Source organism: Scyliorhinus torazame, chromosome 19 (genome assembly GCF_047496885.1).
Source record: "Scyliorhinus torazame isolate Kashiwa2021f chromosome 19, sScyTor2.1, whole genome shotgun sequence".
Taxonomy (NCBI): Eukaryota; Metazoa; Chordata; class Chondrichthyes; order Carcharhiniformes; family Scyliorhinidae; genus Scyliorhinus; species Scyliorhinus torazame.
In genome coordinates this window covers 24,890,167-24,909,947 of record NC_092725.1, presented here as the reverse complement: position 1 = coordinate 24,909,947, position 19,781 = coordinate 24,890,167, and the positions used below count along the sequence as shown (strand labels likewise).

General features: G+C 62.7%; 1 protein-coding gene across 1 annotated transcript in view; it reads left to right on the top strand.

Moving 5' to 3' along the window:
* The window catches only part of LOC140396059 (mitogen-activated protein kinase 7-like), a 45,341-nt gene that overhangs the window by 21,215 nt on the left and 4,345 nt on the right, over positions 1 to 19,781 (top strand). The window contains exons 5-6 of the mRNA XM_072484152.1: positions 9,255 to 10,387; positions 19,595 to 19,722. Coding sequence (XP_072340253.1) covers positions 9,255 to 10,387; positions 19,595 to 19,722 — 1,261 coding nt within the window. The remainder of the gene's footprint in view (positions 1 to 9,254; positions 10,388 to 19,594; positions 19,723 to 19,781) is intronic.

Here is a 19,781-nt window from a genome sequence, read left to right as displayed (position 1 = left end):
GGGCCCAGTCGCTGGATGTTTCCCAGGTTCCTGTCCGGTAGCTTCTTTTGGCCTCAGTAACACCTCTCGATCACAGGACACGCCGTTGCTCAATTCCCCTCTTTGATCGTCGCTGGCCCTGGATACCCCGAATCGACACCCCGCTCCTGCCCACGTGTCGTCCCCCCGTCCCCGTCCCCCAGATTCTTCACCCTTTAGTGTCCACAGATGTGCAGGTTAGTTGGAGTAATGGGGTTACCGCGATAGGGCGGGGAGAGTGGGCCTAGATAAGATGCTCTTTCAGAGGGTTGGTGCAGATTTGATGGGCCAAATGGCCTCCTTTGACACTGTAGGCATTCTAAGGTGCTCCATATTAAGCCAGTGCCACCCGCAAGTATCGTCGACCCAGTCGCCTTCTCCCTCTCCCACTCGTCCCGTGGGGATGCCTCCCACCATGATGACGGGGCTCAGCAACCATCCTTGCTGTCGACCCATTTCGAAACTCTCTCTTCTCCCCTCCCGTCCCCACACTGCTTCCTCTCAAATCGCCCTCCTTGCACCAGTCTCGTCACAGTCGTGCCAGTTTTCTCCGGGAGTCCCGCGCATTCCAGCACATCTCCGGACTCCCACTCTCCGTTCCGGAATCTCTCCGCCCTCTCAGAGTGAAAATATTTCTCCTCATCTCCGTTTTAAATGACGACCCCTTCGGCTGCTGGTCTGTTCTTTGAGCAGTGTCTCGGCTGTGGTATAGAGAGAGAAAAGGGTCTGGACTTCAGGACCCTTTTTGGATTCTCAGGAGAGTTATCAGCCTGGGTTTTTCTCACAGAGGTTTAAACCTTCCCAGGCCTGGCTGGGGAGGATGCTTGCAGCATTAAAATCGGGAGTTAATCCGTCACAGGCCTAGCTGGAGAGAGTTTCAAACTTTTCCAACCTCAGCTGAAAGAACCTGTTCTTCCTAAGGCGTAAGCAGCACTGAGTTAAAATGGAGCTGGCGCCTCGTCTCCCCAGAAACCTCTAATCGCAATCGAGAATAGAGTGCCCCAGAATCACAGAAGAAGGGATTGGCTGCTAGCCAAGCCCATCAAAATGACATCACAGTACTATACTAAACAGCACACTGGATCAAGGGGTGTGTCTGGGCCAGTTCAAATAGCAGCATGCAGTGGGGAGGGGGGGTTTCAAAAGTCTATAGTTTAAACCCAACCATTAACAGCCAGCAAGGCAGGGATTAAAAAGGACACAAAGATCAGACAAGGATTTAAAAGAGGTTCCTTACGCTCCCCCAAGACAGATATTCGACTTAACTGGTCTGTAATTTCCTGCTTTCCGTCTCCCTCTCTTTATGAATAAGGGAGTTGCATTTTGCTATCATCCAATCGAACGGAGCCTTCCCCGAATCTAAAGAGTTTTGCAAACTTCAAACCGATGCATCAGCTATATCATGAGACACTTTCTTTGAAGCCTCTAGGATGCAGTCTGCAGACTCAACAGTTGTAACTTTCCAGAGTTCCTCCATCCCTACTATTTCCTAGTTTATTGCTGCTTCTGGGATGTCCCTGTGCCCCCCCGCCCCCCTCCAGTTATTGGAGAATCTATCCAGTTTGCTGTACAAATATTCACGCTCTCTTGTCCACTGCCTTTTGAGGAAGAAAGTTCCGGAGTCTCGCCGCCCTCTGAGTGAAAATATGTTTCCACATCTCCGTCTCGAATGGGCGACCCTCTTATTTTTAAACAGTGACCTTCCTCAGGTTCTAGATTCTCCCACAAGAGGAAACATCCTCCCCACATCCACCCTAATAATAATAATCTTTATTATTGTCACAAGTAGGCTTACATTAACACGGCAATGAAGTTACTGTGTAAAGGCCCTCGTCGCCACACTCCGGCGCCTGTTCGGGTACACCGAGGAAGAATACAGAATGTCCAATTCATCTAATAAGCACGTCTTTCGGGACTTGTGGGAGGAAACCGGAGCACCCGGAGGAAACCCACGCAGACACGGGGAGAACGTGCAGAGTCCGCACAGACAGTGACCTAAGCCGGGAATCGAACCTGGCACCCTGGCGCTGTGAAGCAACAGTGCTAACCACTGTGCTACCCGTTGATACCCCCTCAGGATCAGAAAAGGTTTGGATGGAGTCGCCTCTCGCTGTTCTAAACTCCAGCAGATACAAACCTAACCTATCCAGACCTTCCCTCAGGACAATCCGCCTGTTCCTGGAGTTAGTCCCGTGAACTGTTTCTCACACATTTACATCTTTCCTTAAATAAGGAGACCGATACTGTGCACACTACTCCAGGTCTCACCAGCACCCTGTACAACTGAATGTTACACAGTGTCTTCCCAATATATCGCCATCGCTTGTCTCAAATCCGTCCTTGCTTAATCTGTGCCTTCCTAAATAACGATGGAGACTCTTCCTCGGGACCTTTGCCAATCATTTATCCCCCAGATCCGAGGTCAGTCTGACTGGCCTGGAATCACGCGGTCTTATTCTCTCTTCCCCCCCCCCCCACTTCTACTGCCTTGTTGAAACCACCTGCACAGCATTAGCCATGCCCCAGTGTGCTGGCACCGTGCCCGTACCCTCTGAGCTGGGAAATTGTCCATCTGCGTTTCACCTCTCGCTCTGCTTTAAGTCCCCGAGATATATTTCATCCGGCCCTGGCGATGGCCCGCTTTCAAAGATACAAATTATTTCCTCTCCCACTCCAATATTTGGGCCTGCTCCTCCAGCGTCTGCACCACCTCCCCGCCTTTAGTGGGCAAAGTATTGAGAACCCGCCTATCGTTCGCCTCCTCATAGCTTCCTCTTTTTCCTGGTTTTCCTCTTGCCCTGTGTGTATTTATAGAACGTCTCCAGGATTTTGAATCATAGAATTTACAGTGCAGAAGGAGGCCATTCGGCCCATCGAGTGTGCACCGGCCCCTGGAAAGAGCACCCTACCTAAGCCCACACCTCCACCCCATCCCCGTAACCCCACCCAACCCAACCTTTTTGGATACTAAGGAGCAATTTAGCATGACCAATCCACCTAACCTGCACATCTTTAGACTGTGGGAGGAAACCGGAGCACCCGGAGGGAACCCACCTAGACACGGGGAGAACGTGCAGACTCCGCACAGACAGTGACCCAAGCCGGGAATCGAACCTGGGACCCTGGAGCCACTGTGCTACCGTGCACCCCGTGTGGGCCAAGGCGGATTGGGTGTGTAGAGTATTCCCTAAACGGTAAGAGATTAGGAAGGGTAGAGGTACAGAGGGACCCGGCTGTGCTTGCCCATAAGTCACTGAAGCTACAGCAAGCTATTCGGAAGGCGAATGGAGAGTTAGTCTTTTTGGCAAGGGGGGATTTGAGTTCAGGAGCTGAGAGGCCCTGCTAATTGTACAGGAGCTTGGTTTGACTGCACCTGGACTGTAGTTTTGATCCCTTTACCTCAGGAAGGGGGTCGGTTTAGCTCAGTTGGCTAGACAGCTGGTTCATGATGGAGAGCGTGGCCAGCAGCGCGGGTTCAATTCCCGTACTGCCGGACGTTATTTACAAAGGCCCCATCTTCTCAACCTTGTCCTTTGCCTGAGGTGTGACCCTCGGGTTACATCACCGCCAGTCAGCTCTCTCTCCCCGCCCTCCCCGCTCAGAGGGGAAAGCAGCCTCTGGTCATCAGGGACTATGGCGACTTTACCTTACCTCAGGAACAAGATTATTTCCATCGAGCGAGTGGAATGAAGCTTCACCGGACTCGATCCGGGGTTGGCGGGACTGTTCTATGAAGAGAGATTTCGGAGAAGTGAGAGGTGATCTCAATGAAACCTCCAAAAATACTGAAAAAGGAATAGACAAGGGAGATGCAGATAAGATGTTTCCCATGTTTGGGGAGTCTAGAACCAGGGGCGCAATTTCAAAATAACGAGTGTCATGTGAGAGTGCCCTTTAAGAAATGGGTGTTTAAGAAATGTACCTTTAAGAAATGGAGCTGCGCATGTTACTGGAGTGATGTCAGAGTGTGGGTGGAGCTGAGCTCTACTTCGTTTTGGTTTCAGTTTGAGAAGAGCTTGGGTGTGTTTGTGAGCTGCTGTTGATCTCTGCCATCCAAAGACTATGGATCATTTGGGTGAACTCAGAATTGTAAAAAGGTCTCGGTATTGAATATAAATCTAATGTGCTCCTGTTTGGAGGTGTGTTAAGTCTTTTGGATGTTAAAAGAACAGCATACAGATTACTTAGTGTTGTATTCTTTGGGGGGGGGGGTAATCTGATTTCCTGGTTGCTAAGATGTTCACTGTATGTTTTAAAATGGTTAACTTGAGTTCATAGAATAAACATTGTTTTGTTTTAAAACCCACTGGTCCATTTTCTGCTGTACCATACCTGTGGAGTAAGCCGTGTGCTCCCCATACCACAATCTATTAAAAGTTGTAGGTCAGGTGAACTCCATGATACACTTTGGGATTCTCTAAACCCTGGCCCATAACAATTGGGGGCTCGAGGGGGATAAAAGTCTATCTATTGGATTGGCTTAGTGAACTTAAAGACAGTGAGGGGTGAGCATATTGTGGTTGCTTTTCAGGTGTGGTATTCTAGTTTAAGTGGGGAGTGTGTTGTGGACAATGGCTCTTTCAGAGGCTCTGAAGTTTTTGAGGGTGGAGACGGTCACACGCAGTACCTTACGGACAGAGACTAAAAGCAAACTGTTAGATTTGGCAAAAACATTGCAGTTAACATTACCTGACAAAATGCGAAAAGGTGAGGTAATTATGGCAGTGGTTAAGCATTTAAAGTTGCCTGAGATAAGAGTTTGACTCATTGGAAATGGCAAAAATTCAGTTGCAAATTAAACAAATAGAACATGAGAAAGAATTAAAGCAACTTGAATATGAAAGAGAGAGTGCGGAAAAAGAAAAGGAGAGAGAAGAAAGGAGAAAAGAAAGAACAGCCCTAGCAGAACAAAAAGAAAGAGAAAGGGAGATACAAATCAGGGAAAAAGATAAAGAGAGAGTGTTTGAACTTCAGAAAATGGCCCTGAAATATGACAGTCAGTTAAAATTGGCAGACATAAAGGGAAACGTACAGTTGGATGATAGTGATGAGGATAGTGAGAAAGAGCGTCACAGTCTAAGGCTTGGTGGGAATCTATTTAAATATGTCCAAGCATTGCCAAGGTTTGACGAGAAGGAAGTGGAAGCCTTTTTCATTTCATTTGAGAAGGTAGCTAAACAAATGAAATGGCCACAGGACATGTGGGTATTACTGATTCAAACAAAGCTGATAGGTAGGGCGAGTGAAGTGTTTGCATCACTACCGGAGGAGGTATCTGGGACGTATGAGGAGGTGAAAAAATCCATCTTGGGTGCATATGAACGAGTGCCCGAAGCTTACAGACAAAGGTTTAGAAATTTAAGGAAAGAATTTGGTCAAACATACATGGAGTTTGAAAGGCTCAAACAGAGTAATTTTGATAGGTGGATAAGGCCTTTGAAAATAGATCAAATGTATGAAGCTCTCCGAGAAATTATAATTTTGGAGGAGTTTAAAAATTCAATTCCTGATGTAGTGAGAACTCATGTGGAAGAGCAGAGGGTTAAAACTGCGAGATTAGCAGCAGAAATGGCAGAAGATTATGAATTAGTTCATAAATCAAAGATTGGTTTCCGACATCAGTTTCAGCCGGTGAGGGATAGAAACTGGGGACATGAGAAATACTCAAGTGGTAGAGGTAAAGGTGATCTGATGGGAGATAATAAGGAGAGTGTACCTCAGATTAAAAAAGAGATCCAGGAGGGTGGAAAAGAAATGAAAAGTTTCAAATGTTTTCACTGTAATAAACTAGGCCATGTAAAGTCACAGTGTTGGTGGTTGAAGAAAAGCACTGGGAAGGCTGATGTGGTAACACAGGATAAGACAGTGGGGTTTGTTAATGTGGTAAAGGAAAGCCCAAGGGAAGCGAAGGAGGTGCAAAAGATTGTGCCTGTTCAAGTGGTGATTGATTAGAAGGTTCCAGATGTCTTTAAAGAATTTACTTGTGTGGGTAAAGTTTACTCATGTGTATCAGGAGGAGCAGGTAAAGAAGTCACAATTTTAAGAGATACGGGAGCAAGTCAATCTTTAATGGTAAGAGATGAGGAATTATGTAGTTTGGGAAGAATATTGCCAGAAAAGGTGGTGATATGTGGAATTCAGGGTGAGAGGTGTAGCTTTCCATTATATAAGGTAAGGTTGGAAAGTCCAGTGAAGAGTGGTGAAGTGGTAGTAGGAGTAATAGAGAAACTACCTTGTCCAGGAATACAGTTTATCTTGGGTCATGATATAGAACATAGAAAATACAGCACAGAACAGGCCCTTCGGCCCACGATGTTGTGCCGAACCTTTGTCCTAGATTAATCATAGATTATCATTGAATTTACAGTGCAGAAGGAGGCCATTCGGCCCTTTGAGTCTGCACCGGCTCTTGGAAAGAGCACCCTACCCAAACTCAACACCTCCACCCAACACCAAGGGCAATTTGGACATTAAGGGCAATTCACCTAACCCGCACATCTTTGGACTGTGGGATCTCAAGTGGGAGTGATGCCTACTGTGGTTGATAAGCCAGTGGAAAATCAGACAACTGAAGTGTTGAAGGACGAATATCCTGGGATTTTTCCGGATTGTGTAGTAACAAGGTCGCAGTCACAGGTTAAGACAAGAGGAGAAATCAGCGAGTGAAGATGAAGTTGAAGTGCAATTATCAGAAACAATTTTTGATCAGATGGTTGAAAAAGAACAAGAACAGGTGGAGGATGAGGCGGATATTTTTAGTTCAGGAAAATTGGCGGAGTTACAACAAAAAGATACATCCGTTTTATTTCTGTATCAGAAAGCACATACGGCAGAGGAATCTGAGAGTTTACCAGAGTGTTATTACCGTAAAAGTTATGTCTTGATGAGAAAATGGAGACCTGTACATATGCAGGCGGATGAAAAGTGGGCAGAAGTTCATCAAGTAGTATTGCCGGTAGGGTACAGAAAGGAGGTGTTGCGAGTTGCACATGAGGTACCAGTGGGAGGTCATTTGGGAATAAGGAAAATTCAAGCTAAAATCCAGAAACATTTTTATTGGCCTGGACTACATAAAGATGTAGTTAAATTTTGTCAATCATAGTACGAAGTCTTACAACACCAGGTTAAAGCCCAACAGGTTTGTTTCGATGTCACTAGCTTTCAGAGCGCTGCTCCTTCCTCAGGTGAATGAAGAGGTCTGTTCCAGAAACACATATATAGACAAATTCAAAGATGCCAAACAATGCTAGGAATGCGACCATTAGCAGGTGATTAAATCTTTACAGATCCAGAGATGGGGTAACCCCAGGTTAAAGAGGTGTGAATTGTATCAAGCCAGGATAGTTGGTAGGATTTCGCAGGCCAGATGGTGGGGGATGAATGTAATGTGACATGAATCCCAGGTCCCGGTTGAGGCCGCACTCATGTGTGCGGAACTTGGCTGTAAGTTTCTGCTCGGCGATTCTGCGTTGTCGCGGGTCCTGAAGGCCGCCTTGGAGAACGCTTACCCGGAGATCAGAGCATGAATGCCCTTGACTGCTGAAGTGTTCCCCGACTGGAAGGGAACATTCCTGCCTGGTGATTGTCGCGCGATGTCCGTTCATCCGTTGTCACGACGAATTTAACAAAGATGTAGTTAAATATTGTCAATCATGTCACACGTCAAGTGATAGGGAAACCTCAAGCAGTGATAAAACCAGCGCCCGTAATACCCATTCCAGCATTTGAGGAACCTTATACAAGGGTCCTAATCGATTGCGTAGGACCGCTTCCAAAAACAAAAAGTGGGAATCAATATGTTTTGACTATAATGGATGTGTCTACTAAGTTTCCAGAGGCCATTCCAATACGTAATATTACAGCTAAAAAGATTGTGGAGGAGTTACTTAAATTGTTTACTAGATATGGACTACCCACAGAAATACAATCGGATCAAGGATCAAATTTTACCTCAAAGTTATTCAAAGAAGTTATGGATTGCTTAGGAATAAAACAATTTAAATCAACTGCGTACTATCCAGAATCGCAGGGTGCATTAGAAAGGTGGCATCAGACATTAAAGACAATGTTGAGGGCGTATTGTCAAGATTATCCAGAGGATTGGGATAAAGGAATCCCATTCGTATTGTTTGCAATTAGGGATGCACCTAATGAGTCAACCAAATTCAGTCCTTTTGAACTAATTTTTGGTCATGAGGGAAGAGGACCACTTAAATTGATTAAGGAAAAATTGTTGGGTGAGAAATCGGAAATTACATTATTGGATTACATGTCAAATTTTAGGGAACAATTAAATAGAGCAGGTGAATTGGCTAGACAACATTTGAAAGTTGCACAAAATGTGATGAAACGGGTCGCGGACAAGAAATCCAGAGTTCGTAGTTTTGTCAGTGGGGATAAAGTTTTAGTGTTGTTACCAGTGGTAGGTGAACCTTTAAAAGCTCGGTTCTGTGGACCTAGGTGGGTTTAGAAAGGGCACATGGGCGTCTTCGGGCTGGCATGGACAAGATGGGCCGAATGGCCCCCTTCTGCACTGTCGGAATCACAGGGTGATATAAAGGGTTCTGGGGATAGTGGGTGTCGAAAGGCATTTTCAGGTTGGCCATGATCGTATTGAGTGGCAGAACAGGCTCGAATGGGCCTACCCCTGTTCCTCTCTTCCTAGGTCTTTGGTAACTAAAGGAATTTGTAATAAAGCGTCCTTGCCTTCCGAATTTGCTGTTCAATTTCCTTTCTGCATCTTCGATTCTCCTCCAGACATTCTGCAGCGTTGAGAACTCAGTATCTGAGAATAATCTTCCCTCTTTCCTATTGCGCCTCCTCCCACTCCGCTGGCACACATTTGCTTCCGAGCAGCCGTCTGCAGCCTACATTTTTGCCAGATCGCAGTTCACATGAGTAAAATGAACCTTTCCCAAACTGACGACGCTTACTTTTGGTCTGCCTTTGTCCTTTCCCGTGACTGCAGAATTGTGATCGCTGCTATCAAAATGCTCCCCGACTGAGGCACCTTCCTCCTGACCTGCTTCATTCCGGAAAACCAAGTTCAGAACTGCCCCCTCTATTGCGACATAATGTCGAATGAAAGTCTTACCCTGCCGCCTCCCCCTCACTCCCAAATGCATATTAAGAATTCTGTGCCCTCGATTAAATAATTGAATTTATCCTGGTGAACAATGGGGTCGTTGAGGTCTTCCACAATTACAATATTCTTTCTGCATTTCTGTCACCCACAGAAATGGCCAACTGCAGCCAAGAGCATTCGGAGCCCCGGCGACCGATTACAGCCCAGGAGCGGCAGCGGGAACGCGAGGAGAAGCGGCGGAGGCGGCAGGAGAGAGCCAAGGAGCGTGAGCGCAAGCAGCGGGAGAGAGAGCGCAAGGAGCTGAAGGAAGGCGACATCCTGGGAGGGGTGGTGCTCAGTCAGGGTGACAAGAGCCTCCTGGAACGCTGGATGAAGATGACGGAGGGGCGGGGGAGGACCGAGGCCGGTGAGGGAGGCATCCTAACTCTCAATGGAGGCATTGAAGGCCTGCCGGTGTGGGCTGACCCTCGGGGTTTGCAGGAGGGGATAATGGGGGCCAGGACTGCTTTAAGCCTCGGGCCTGCCTCAAGCCTTGGGGCCAGTGTAGGCTTCCGGCCGGCCATCGGCTTCAGGCCTGCCTCAGGCATTGAGCCCAGTGTAGGCCTCGGCCCTGCTGTAGACTTCAGAGCTGCCTCAGGCCTGGGGCCTGGTGTCGGAGTCGGGCCCAGTGTAGGCCTGGGACCCGCACTAGGGTTTGGGCCTGCCTCAGGTCTCACGCCGGGTATAGGCCTCGGCCCGGCTATGACACACGGTGAGTCCCCCTCAGCTGCCCCCAAAGCCGATCACGGTTCCACGGGAAGCTGCTTCCCAGCCACTCCCTTCCAGATGCCAGCCTCCAGTTTGGCACCCCTCAGAGAGCCGACCGAGCCCCGAAGCGAACCCCTCGGGCCCCCTCCAGGCCTGGGCGGCCCGGGCCTAGCTTTCCACGGCGCCCCTCAACCGTTCAGGCTAGGTGGCAGTAAGCCCTGGGCCGAGCACGGCCACCCCCCACTCCTGCTGCAACCTGGACTCTGCGAGGCACCATGGAGCAGTGGGCCCAACCCCCCGGTCCCCGGTCCTGACCATTCCTTCCCTCGGGCCCCCCTGCCTCACGACGGCTCTGGATTCACATCACTCGCCTCTAGGATTGGAGCATCGCAGCATCCTGCCTTCCCCCAGGAGCAAGAAGATCAGACGACCCAAGGCCCGGGGCCTCAACCGCCACTCGCCGCCCCACCCGCTGAAGGCACGGGTGCCGACTCGCTGGACGTCAACATAGTGACCCACCAGCTCTCAAAGTCACAGGTAAGGTGTGGCCACCCAGTCGCAGACATGAACTGCACCTGGAGCATATCCAAACAGACATCACAGTCAAGGCGGGACATGCGAGCAGACATGGGGACCAGGCGACCTAAAGCCATAACAAAGGAGAGAGAGGGGGGTGGGTAAGAGTGGTTTAGTGGGGAATGCCAGAACGTAGACCCCCCACCCCCCCACCGTCATGTAGCTGAAGGCCGGGCGGCCAATGGTGAAGCGATGGGACTGGGGGGATTCCCGAGTGTCAGAATTGGAGGAGCGCAGAGATCTCAGAGGGTGATAGGGAAGGTCGTAGGGACGGAAGTGAGGTTACAGAGATAGGGACGTTCCCCGCCCCGCCGCACCCTGCTCCCCGCCGCACCCTGCTCCCCCACCGCACCCTGCTCCCCCACCGCACCCTGCTCCCCGCCGCACCCTGCTCCCCGCCCCACCCTGCTCCCCGCCGCACCCTGCTCCCCCACCGCACCCTGCTCCCTGCCCCACGCTGCTCCCCGCCGCACCCTGCTCCCCGCCGCACCCTGCTCCCCGCCGCACCCTGCTCCCCCACCGCACCCTGCTCCCCGCCCCACCCTGCTCCCCGCCCCACCCTGCTCCCCGCCCCACCCTGCTCCCCCCGCACCCTGCTCCCCCCCGCACCCTGCTCCCCCCGCACCCTGCTCCCCCCCCCGCACCCTGCTCCCCGCCCCACCCTGCTCCCCCACCGCACCCTGCTCCCCGCCCCACCCTGCTCTCCCCGCACCCTGCTCCCCCCCGCACCCTGCTCCCCCCGCACCCTGCTCCCCGCCCTACCCTGCTCCCCGCCCCACCCTGCTCACCCTGCTCCCCGCCCCACCCTGCTCCCCCCGCACCCTGCTCCCCGCCCCACCCTGCTCCCCCCGCACCCTGCTCCCCCCGCACCCTGCTCCCCCCGCACCCTGCTCCCCGCCGCACCCTGCTCCCCGCCCCGCCGCACCCTGCTCCCCGCCCCACCCTGCTCCCCCCGCACCCTGCTCCCCCCGCACCCTGCTCCCCGCCACACCCTGCTCCCCGCCCCACCCTGCTCCCCCCCGCACCCTGCTCCCCCACCGCACCCTGCTCCCCGCCGCACCCTGCTCCCCGCCCAGCCGCACCCTGCTCCCCCACCGCACCCTGCTCCCCGCCGCACCCTGCTCCCCGCCGCACCCTGCTCCCCCCGCACCCTGCTCCCCGCCGCACCCTGCTCCCCACCGCACCCTGCTCCCCACCGCACCCTGCTCCCCGCCGCACCCTGCTCCCCGCCGCACCCTGCTCCCCCACCGCACCCTGCTCCTCGCCCCACCCTGCTCCCCGCCCCACCCTGCTCCCCCACCGCACCCTGCTCCCCGCCGCACCCTGCTCCCCCCTCGCACCCTGCTCCCCGCCCCACCCTGCTCCCCGCCGCACCCTGCTCCCCGCCGCACCCTGCTCCCCCACCGCACCCTGCTCCCCGCCCCACCCTGCTCCCCCCCGCACCCTGCTCCCCCACCGCACCCTGCTCCCCCACCGCACCCTGCTCCCCCACCGCACCCTGCTCCCCCACCGCACCCTGCTCCCCCCCGCACACTGCTCCCCGCCCCACCCTGCTCCCTGCCCCACCCTGCTCCCCGCCGCACCCTGCTCCCCCACCGCACCCTGCTCCCCGCCCCACCCTGCTCCCCCACCGCACCCTGCTCCCCCACCGCACCCTGCTCCCCCACCGCACCCTGCTCCCCACCGCACCCTGCTCCCCGCCGCACCCTGCTCCCCCACCGCACCCTGCTCCCCGCCCCACCCTGCTCCCCGCCCCACCCTGCTCCCCGCCCCACCCTGCTCCCCGCCCCACCCTGCTCCCCGCCCCACCCTGCTCCCTGCCCCACCCTGCTCCCCGCCGCACCCTGCTCCCCCACCGCACCCTGCTCCCCGCCTCACCCTGCTACCCCACCGCACCCTGCTCCCCCCCGCACACAGCTCCCCGCCTCACCCTGCTCCCCGCCCCACCCTGCTCCCCACCGCACCCTGGTCCCCGCACCACCCTGCTCCCCGCCGCACCCTGCTCCCCGCCGCACCTTGCTCCCCGCCGCACCCTGCTCCCCGCCCCACCCTGCTCCCCGCCCCACCCTGCTCCCCGCCCCACCCTGTTCCCCCGCCGCACCCTGCTCCCCGCCGCACCTTGCTCCCCGCCGCACCCTGCTCCCCGCCGCACCCTGCTCCCCCACCGCACCCTGCTCCCCGCCCCACCCTGCTCCCCCCCCCGCACCCTGCTCCCCGCCCCACCCTGCTCCCCGCCCCACCCTGCTCCCCGCCGCACCCTGCTCCCCGCCCCACCCTGCTCCCCGCCGCACCCTGCTCCCCCACCGCACCCTGCTCCCCGCCGCACCCTGCTCCCCCCCGCACCCTGCTCCCCGCCGCACCCTGCTCCCCCACCGCACCCTGCTCCCCTCCCCACCGCACCCTGCTCCCCGCTGCACCCTGCTCCCCGCCCCACCCTGCTCCCCCCCCCGCACCCTGCTCCCCCGCCGCACCCTGCTCCCCCCCGCACCCTGCTCCCCCCGCACCCTGCTCCCCCCCCGCACCCTGCTCCCCCGCCGCACCCTGCTCCCCGCCGCACCCTGCTCCCCGCCGCACCCTGCTCCCCCACCGCACCCTGCTCCCCGCCCCACCCTGCTCCCTGCCCCACCCTGCTCCCCCCGCACCCTGCTCCCCGCCGCACCCTGCTCCCCCCCGCACCCTGCTCCCCCCGCACCCTGCTCCCCGCCCCACCCTGCTCCCCGCCGCTCCCTGCTCCCCGCCCCACCCTGCTCCCCCCCGCACCCTGCTCCCCCCGCACCCTGCTCCCCGCCCCACCCTGCTCCCCGCCGCACCCTGCTCCCCGCCGCACCCTGCTCCCCGCCGCACCCTGCTCCCCGCCGCACCCTGCTCCCCCCGCACCCTGCTCCCCGCCCCACCCTGCTCCCCGCCGCTCCCTGCTCCCCGCCCCACCCTGCTCCCCCCCCGCACCCTGCTCCCCCCCCGCACCCTGCTCCCCCCCCGCACCCTGCTCCCCCCCGCACCCTGCTCCCCCCCGCACCCTGCTCCCCCCCGCACCCTGCTCCCCCCGCACCCTGCACCCCCGCCGCACCCTGCTCCCCGCCGCACCCTGCTCCCCCACCGCACCCTGCTCCCCGCCCCACCCTGCTCCCCCCGCACCCTGCACCCCCGCCGCACCCTGCTCCCCGCCGCACCCTGCTCCCCACCGCACCCTGCTCCCCACCGCACCCTGCTCCCCGCCCCACCCTGCTCCCCGCCCCACCCTGCTCCCCCACCGCACCCTGCTCCCCCACCGCACCCTGCTCCCCCGCCGCACCCTGCTCCCCGCCGCACCCTGCTCCCCACCGCACCCTGCTCCCCGCCCCACCCTGCTCCCCGCCCCACCCTGCTCCCCGCCCCACCCTGCTCCCCGCCGCACCCTGCTCCCCGCCCCACCCTGCTCCCCGCCCCACCCTGCTCCCCGCCCCACCCTGCTCCCCGCCCCACCCTGCTCCCCCACCGCACCCTGCTCCCCCCCGCACCCTGCTCCCCGCCTCACCCTGCTCCCCGCTCCACCCTGCTCCCCCACCGCACCCTGCTCCCCGCCCCACCCTGCTCCCCCACCGCACCCTGCTCCCCCGCCGCACCCTGCTCCCCCGCCGCACCCTGCTCCCCGCCCCACCCTGCTCCCCGCCCCACCCTGCTCCCCGCCCCACCCTGCTCCCCGCCCCACCCTGCTCCCCGCCCCACCCTGCTCCCCGCCCCACCCTGCTCCCCGCCCCACCCTGCTCCCTGCCCCACCCTGCTCCCCGCCCCACCCTGCTCCCCGCCCCACCCTGCTCCCCGCCCCACCCTGCTCCCCCACCGCACCCTGCTCCCCGCACCACCCTGCTCCCCGCCCCACCCTGCTCCTCGCCCCACCCTGCTCCCCCACCGCACCCTGCTCACCCACCGCACCCTGCTCCCCGCCCCACCCTGCTCCCCGCCCCACCCTGCTCCCCGCCCCACCCTGCTCCCCGCCCCACCCTGCTCCCCGCCCCACCCTGCTCCCCGCCCCACCCTGCTCCCCCCCGCACCCTGCTTCCCGTCCCACCCTGCTCCCCCCCCACACCCTGCTCCCCCCGCACCCTGCTCCCACCCTGCTCCCCCCCGCACACTGCTCCCCGCCCCACCCTGCTCCCCCCCCGCACCCTGCTCCCCCCGCACCCTGCTCCCCCCCCGCACCCTGCTCCCCCCGCACCCTGCTCCCCCCCCGCACCCTGCTCCCCCCGCACCCTGCTCCCACCCTGCTCCCCCCCGCACACTGCTCCCTGCCCCACCCTGCTCCCCCCCCGCACCCTGCTCCCCCCGCACCCTGCTCCCACCGTGCTCCCCCCGCACCCTGTTCCCCCCCGCACCCTGCTCCCCCCCGCACCCTGCTCCCCCCCGCACCCTGCTCCCCCCCACACCCTGCTCCCCGCCCCACCCTGCTCCCCGCCCCACCCTGCTCCCCGCCCCACCCTGCTCCCCCCCCGCACCCTGCTCCCACCGTGCTCCCCCCCGCACCCTGTTCCCCCCCGCACCCTGCTCCCCCCCGCACCCTGCTCCCCCCCGCACCCTGCTCCCCCCCGCACCCTGCTCCCCCCCCGCACCCTGCTCCCTGCCCCACGCTGCTCCCCGCCGCACCCTGCTCCCCGCCGCACCCTGCTCCCCGCCGCACCCTGCTCCCCGCCGCACCCTGCTCCCCCACCGCACCCTGCTCCCCGCCCCACCCTGCTCCCCGCCCCACCCTGCTCCCCGCCCCACCCTGCTCCCCCCGCACCCTGCTCCCCCCCGCACCCTGCTCCCCCCCGCACCCTGCTCCCCCCGCACCCTGCGCCCCCCCCGCACCCTGCTCCCCGCCCCACCCTGCTCCCCCACCGCACCCTGCTCCCCGCCCCACCCTGCTCCCCCCGCACCCTGCTCCCCCCCGCACCCTGCTCCCCCCGCACCCTGCTCCCCGCCCTACCCTGCTCCCCGCCCCACCCTGCTCCCCCCGCACCCTGCTCCCCGCCCCACCCTGCTCCCCCCGCACCCTGCTCCCCGCCCCACCCTGCTCCCCCCGCACCCTGCTCCCCCCGCACCCTGCTCCCCCCGCACCCTGCTCCCCGCCGCACCCTGCTCCCCGCCCCGACGCACCCTGCTCCCCGCCCCACCCTGCTCCCCCCGCACCCTGCTCCCCCCGCACCCTGCTCCCCGCCACACCCTGCTCCCCGCCCCACCCTGCTCCCCCCCGCACCCTGCTCCCCCACCGCACCCTGCTCCCCGCCGCACCCTGCTCCCCGCCCAGCCGCACCCTGCTCCCCCACCGCACCCTGCTCCCCGCCGCACCCTGCTCCCCCCGCACCCTGCTCCCCGCCGCACCCTGCTCCCCACCGCACCCTGCTCCCCACCGCACCCTGCTCCCCGCCGCACCCTGCTCCCCGCCGCACCCTGCTCCCCCACCGCACCCTGCTCCCCGCCCCACCCTGCTCCCCGCCCCACCCTGCTCCCCCACCGCACCCTGCTCCCCGCCGCACCCTGCTCCCCCCTCGCACCCTGCTCCCCGCCCCACCCTGCTCCCCGCCGCACCCTGCTCCCCGCCGCACCCTGCTCCCCGCCGCACCCTGCTCCCCCACCGCACCCTGCTCCCCGCCCCACCCTGCTCCCCCCCGCACCCTGCTCCCCCACCGCACCCTGCTCCCCCACCGCACCCTGCTCCCCCACCGCACCCTGCTCCCCCACCGCACCCTGCTCCCCCCCGCACACTGCTCCCCGCCCCACCCTGCTCCCTGCCCCACCCTGCTCCCCGCCGCACCCTGCTCCCCCACCGCACCCTGCTCCCCGCCCCACCCTGCTCCCCCCCGCACCCTGCTCCCCCACCGCACCCTGCTCCCCCACCGCACCCTGCTCCCCACCGCACCCTGCTCCCCGCCGCACCCTGCTCCCCCACCGCACCCTGCTCCCCGCCCCACCCTGCTCCCCGCCCCACCCTGCTCCCCCACCGCACCCTGCTCCCCGCCCCACCCTGCTCCCTGCCCCACCCTGCTCCCCGCCGCACCCTGCTCCCCCACCGCACCCTGCTCCCCGCCTCACCCTGCTCCCCCACCGCACCCTGCTCCCCCCCGCACACTGCTCCCCGCCTCACCCTGCTCCCCGCCCCACCCTGCTCCCCACCGCACCCTGGTCCCCGCCCCACCCTGTTCCCCGCCGCACCCTGCTCCCCGCCGCACCTTGCTCCCCGCCGCACCCTGCTCCCCGCCCCACCCTGCTCCCCGCCCCACCCTGCTCCCCGCCCCACCCTGTTCCCCCGCCGCACCCTGCTCCCCGCCGCACCTTGCTCCCCGCCGCACCCTGCTCCCCGCCGCACCCTGCTCCCCGCCGCACCCTGCTCCCCCACCGCACCCTGCTCCCCGCCCCACCCTGCTCCCCCCCCCGCACCCTGCTCCCCGCCCCACCCTGCTCCCCGCCCCACCCTGCTCCCCGCCCCACCCTGCTCCCCGCCGCACCCTGCTCCCCGCCCCACCCTGCTCCCCGCCGCACCCTGCTCCCCCACCGCACCCTGCTCCCCGCCGCACCCTGCTCCCCCCCGCACCCTGCTCCCCGCCGCACCCTGCTCCCCCACCGCACCCTGCTCCCCTCCCCACCGCACCCTGCTCCCCGCCGCACCCTGCTCCCCGCCCCACCCTGCTCCCCCCCCCCGCACCCTGCTCCCCGCCGCACCCTGCTCCCCCCCGCACCCTGCTCCCCCCCGCACCCTGCTCCCCCCCCGCACCCTGCTCCCCCGCCGCACCCTGCTCCCCGCCGCACCCTGCTCCCCGCCGCACCCTGCTCCCCCACCGCACCCTGCTCCCCGCCCCACCCTGCTCCCTGCCCCACCCTGCTCCCCCCGCACCCTGCTCCCCGCCGCACCCTGCTCCCCCCGCACCCTGCTCCCCCCGCACCCTGCTCCCCGCCCCACCCTGCTCCCCGCCGCTCCCTGCTCCCCGCCCCACCCTGCTCCCCCCCGCACCCTGCTCCCCCCGCACCCTGCTCCCCCCGCACCCTGCTCCCCGCCCCACCCTGCTCCCCGCCGCACCCTGCTCCCCGCCGCACCCTGCTCCCCGCCGCACCCTGCTCCCCCCGCACCCTGCTCCCCGCCCCACCCTGCTCCCCGCCGCTCCCTGCTCCCCGCCCCACCCTGCTCCCGCACCGCACCCTGCTCCCCGCCCCACCCTGCTCCCCCACCGCACCCTGCTCCCCCACCGCACCCTGCTCCCCGCCCCACCCTGCTCCCCCCCCGCACCCTGCTCCCCGCCCCACCCTGCTCCCCGCCCCACCCTGCTCCCCCACCGCACCCTGCTCCCCGCCCCACCCTGCTCCCCCCCGCACCCTGCTCCCCGCCCCACCCTGCTCCCCGCCCCACCCTGCTCCCCCCCGCACCCTGCTCCCCCACTGCACCCTGCTCCCCGCGCACCCTGCTCCCCGCGCACCCTGCTCCCCCCGCACCCTGCTCCCCGCCGCACCCTGCTCCCCGGCCCACCCTGCTCCCCACCGCACCCTGCTCCCCGGCCCACCCTGCTCCCCACCGCACCCTGCTCCCCGCCCCACCCTGCTCCCCCCCGCACCCTGCTCCCCGCCGCACCCTGCTCCCCCCCCGCACCCTGCTCCCCCACCGCACCCTGCTCCCCACGCCCCACCCCTGCTCCCCCCCCGCACTCTGCTCCCCGCCCCACCCTGCTCCCCGCCCCACCCTGCTCCCCGCCCCACCCTGCTCCCTGCCCCACCCTGCTCCCCGCCCCACCCTGCTCCCCCACCGCACCCTGCTCCCCGCACCACCCTGCTCCCCGCCCCACCCTGCTCCTCGCCCCACCCTGCTCCCCCACCGCACCCTGCTCCCCGCCCCACCCTGCTCCCCGCCCCACCCTGCTCCCCGCCCCACCCTGCTCCCCGCCCCACCCTGCTCCCCGCCCCACCCTGCTCCCCGCCCCACCCTGCTCCCCGCCCCACCCTGCTCCCCCCCGCACCCTGCTTCCCGTCCCACCCTGCTCCCCCACCGCACCCTGCTCCCCCCGCACCCTGCTCCCACCCTGCTCCCCCCCCCACACCCTGCTCCCCCCGCACCCTGCTCCCACCCTGCTCCCCCCCGCACACTGCTCCCCGCCACACCCTGCTCCCCCACCGCACCCTGCTCCCCGCCCCACCCTGCTCCCCGCCCCACCCTGCTCCCCGCCCCACCCTGCTCCCCGCCCCACCCTGCTCCCCGCCCCACCCTGCTCCCCGCCCCACCCTGCTCCCCGCCCCACCCTGCTCCCCCCCGCACCCTGCTTCCCGTCCCACCCTGCTCCCCCCCCACACCCTGCTCCCCCCGCACCCTGCTCCCACCCTGCTCCCCCCCGCACACTGCTCCCCGCCCCACCCTGCTCCCCCCCCGCACCCTGCTCCCCCCGCACCCTGCTCCCCCCCCGCACCCTGCTCCCCCCGCACCCTGCTCCCCCCCCCGCACCCTGCTCCCCCCGCACCCTGCTCCCACCCTGCTCCCCCCCGCACACTGCTCCCTGCCCCACCCTGCTCCCCCCCCCGCACCCTGCTCCCCCCGCACCCTGCTTCCACCGTGCTCCCCCCGCACCCTGTTCCCCCCCGCACCCTGCTCCCCCCCGCACCCTGCTCCCCCCCGCACCCTGCTCCCCCCCACACCCTGCTCCCCGCCCCACCCTGCTCCCCGCCCCACCCTGCTCCCCGCCCCACCCTGCTCCCCCCCCGCACCCTGCTCCCACCGTGCTCCCCCCCGCACCCTGTTCCCCCCCGCACCCTGCTCCCCCCCGCACCCTGCTCCCCCCCGCACCCTGCTCCCCCCCCGCACCCTGCTCCCCCCCGCACCCTGCTCCCCCCCCGCACCCTGCTCCCCCCCGCACCCTGCTCCCCGCACCCTGCTATCTTTTAAACAATAGCACAGCTAATGACATCGAAACCGCAGACAGTTAACTTGTAATTTGAAATCCTACCCTGCCCCTCCCGTCTGCTTCCCTACCCCCCCCCCCCCCCCCCCCACCCCCCCCCCCCCACCCCCCCTCCCCCACCTGTCGGGTTGTCATTCCCTCCGAGGGAGCGCTGGTTAACGCGTTGTAATGTGGGCCTCCGGCCATGAGGTGGGGCAGTGTTTGCTCGGGTCTCAGCAAAGCTCCGGCACCCCACAGCCCACCTACTGACTGTGCTTGTCTCTCTCAATTGCATTAGGTGAAGGACAGCTTGCCGCCATTATTCTCAGTGACCCCCAAGGGCAGCGGTGCAGGATATGGAGTAGGCTTCGACCTGGAAGAGTTCCTCAATCAGTCCTTCGACATGGTGGGGGAGAGTCACGACAGGTAAGGCACGGCCCTTGTACAGGGGGGGGGGGCATGGGTTTGGAGTTTTACTCTGAATC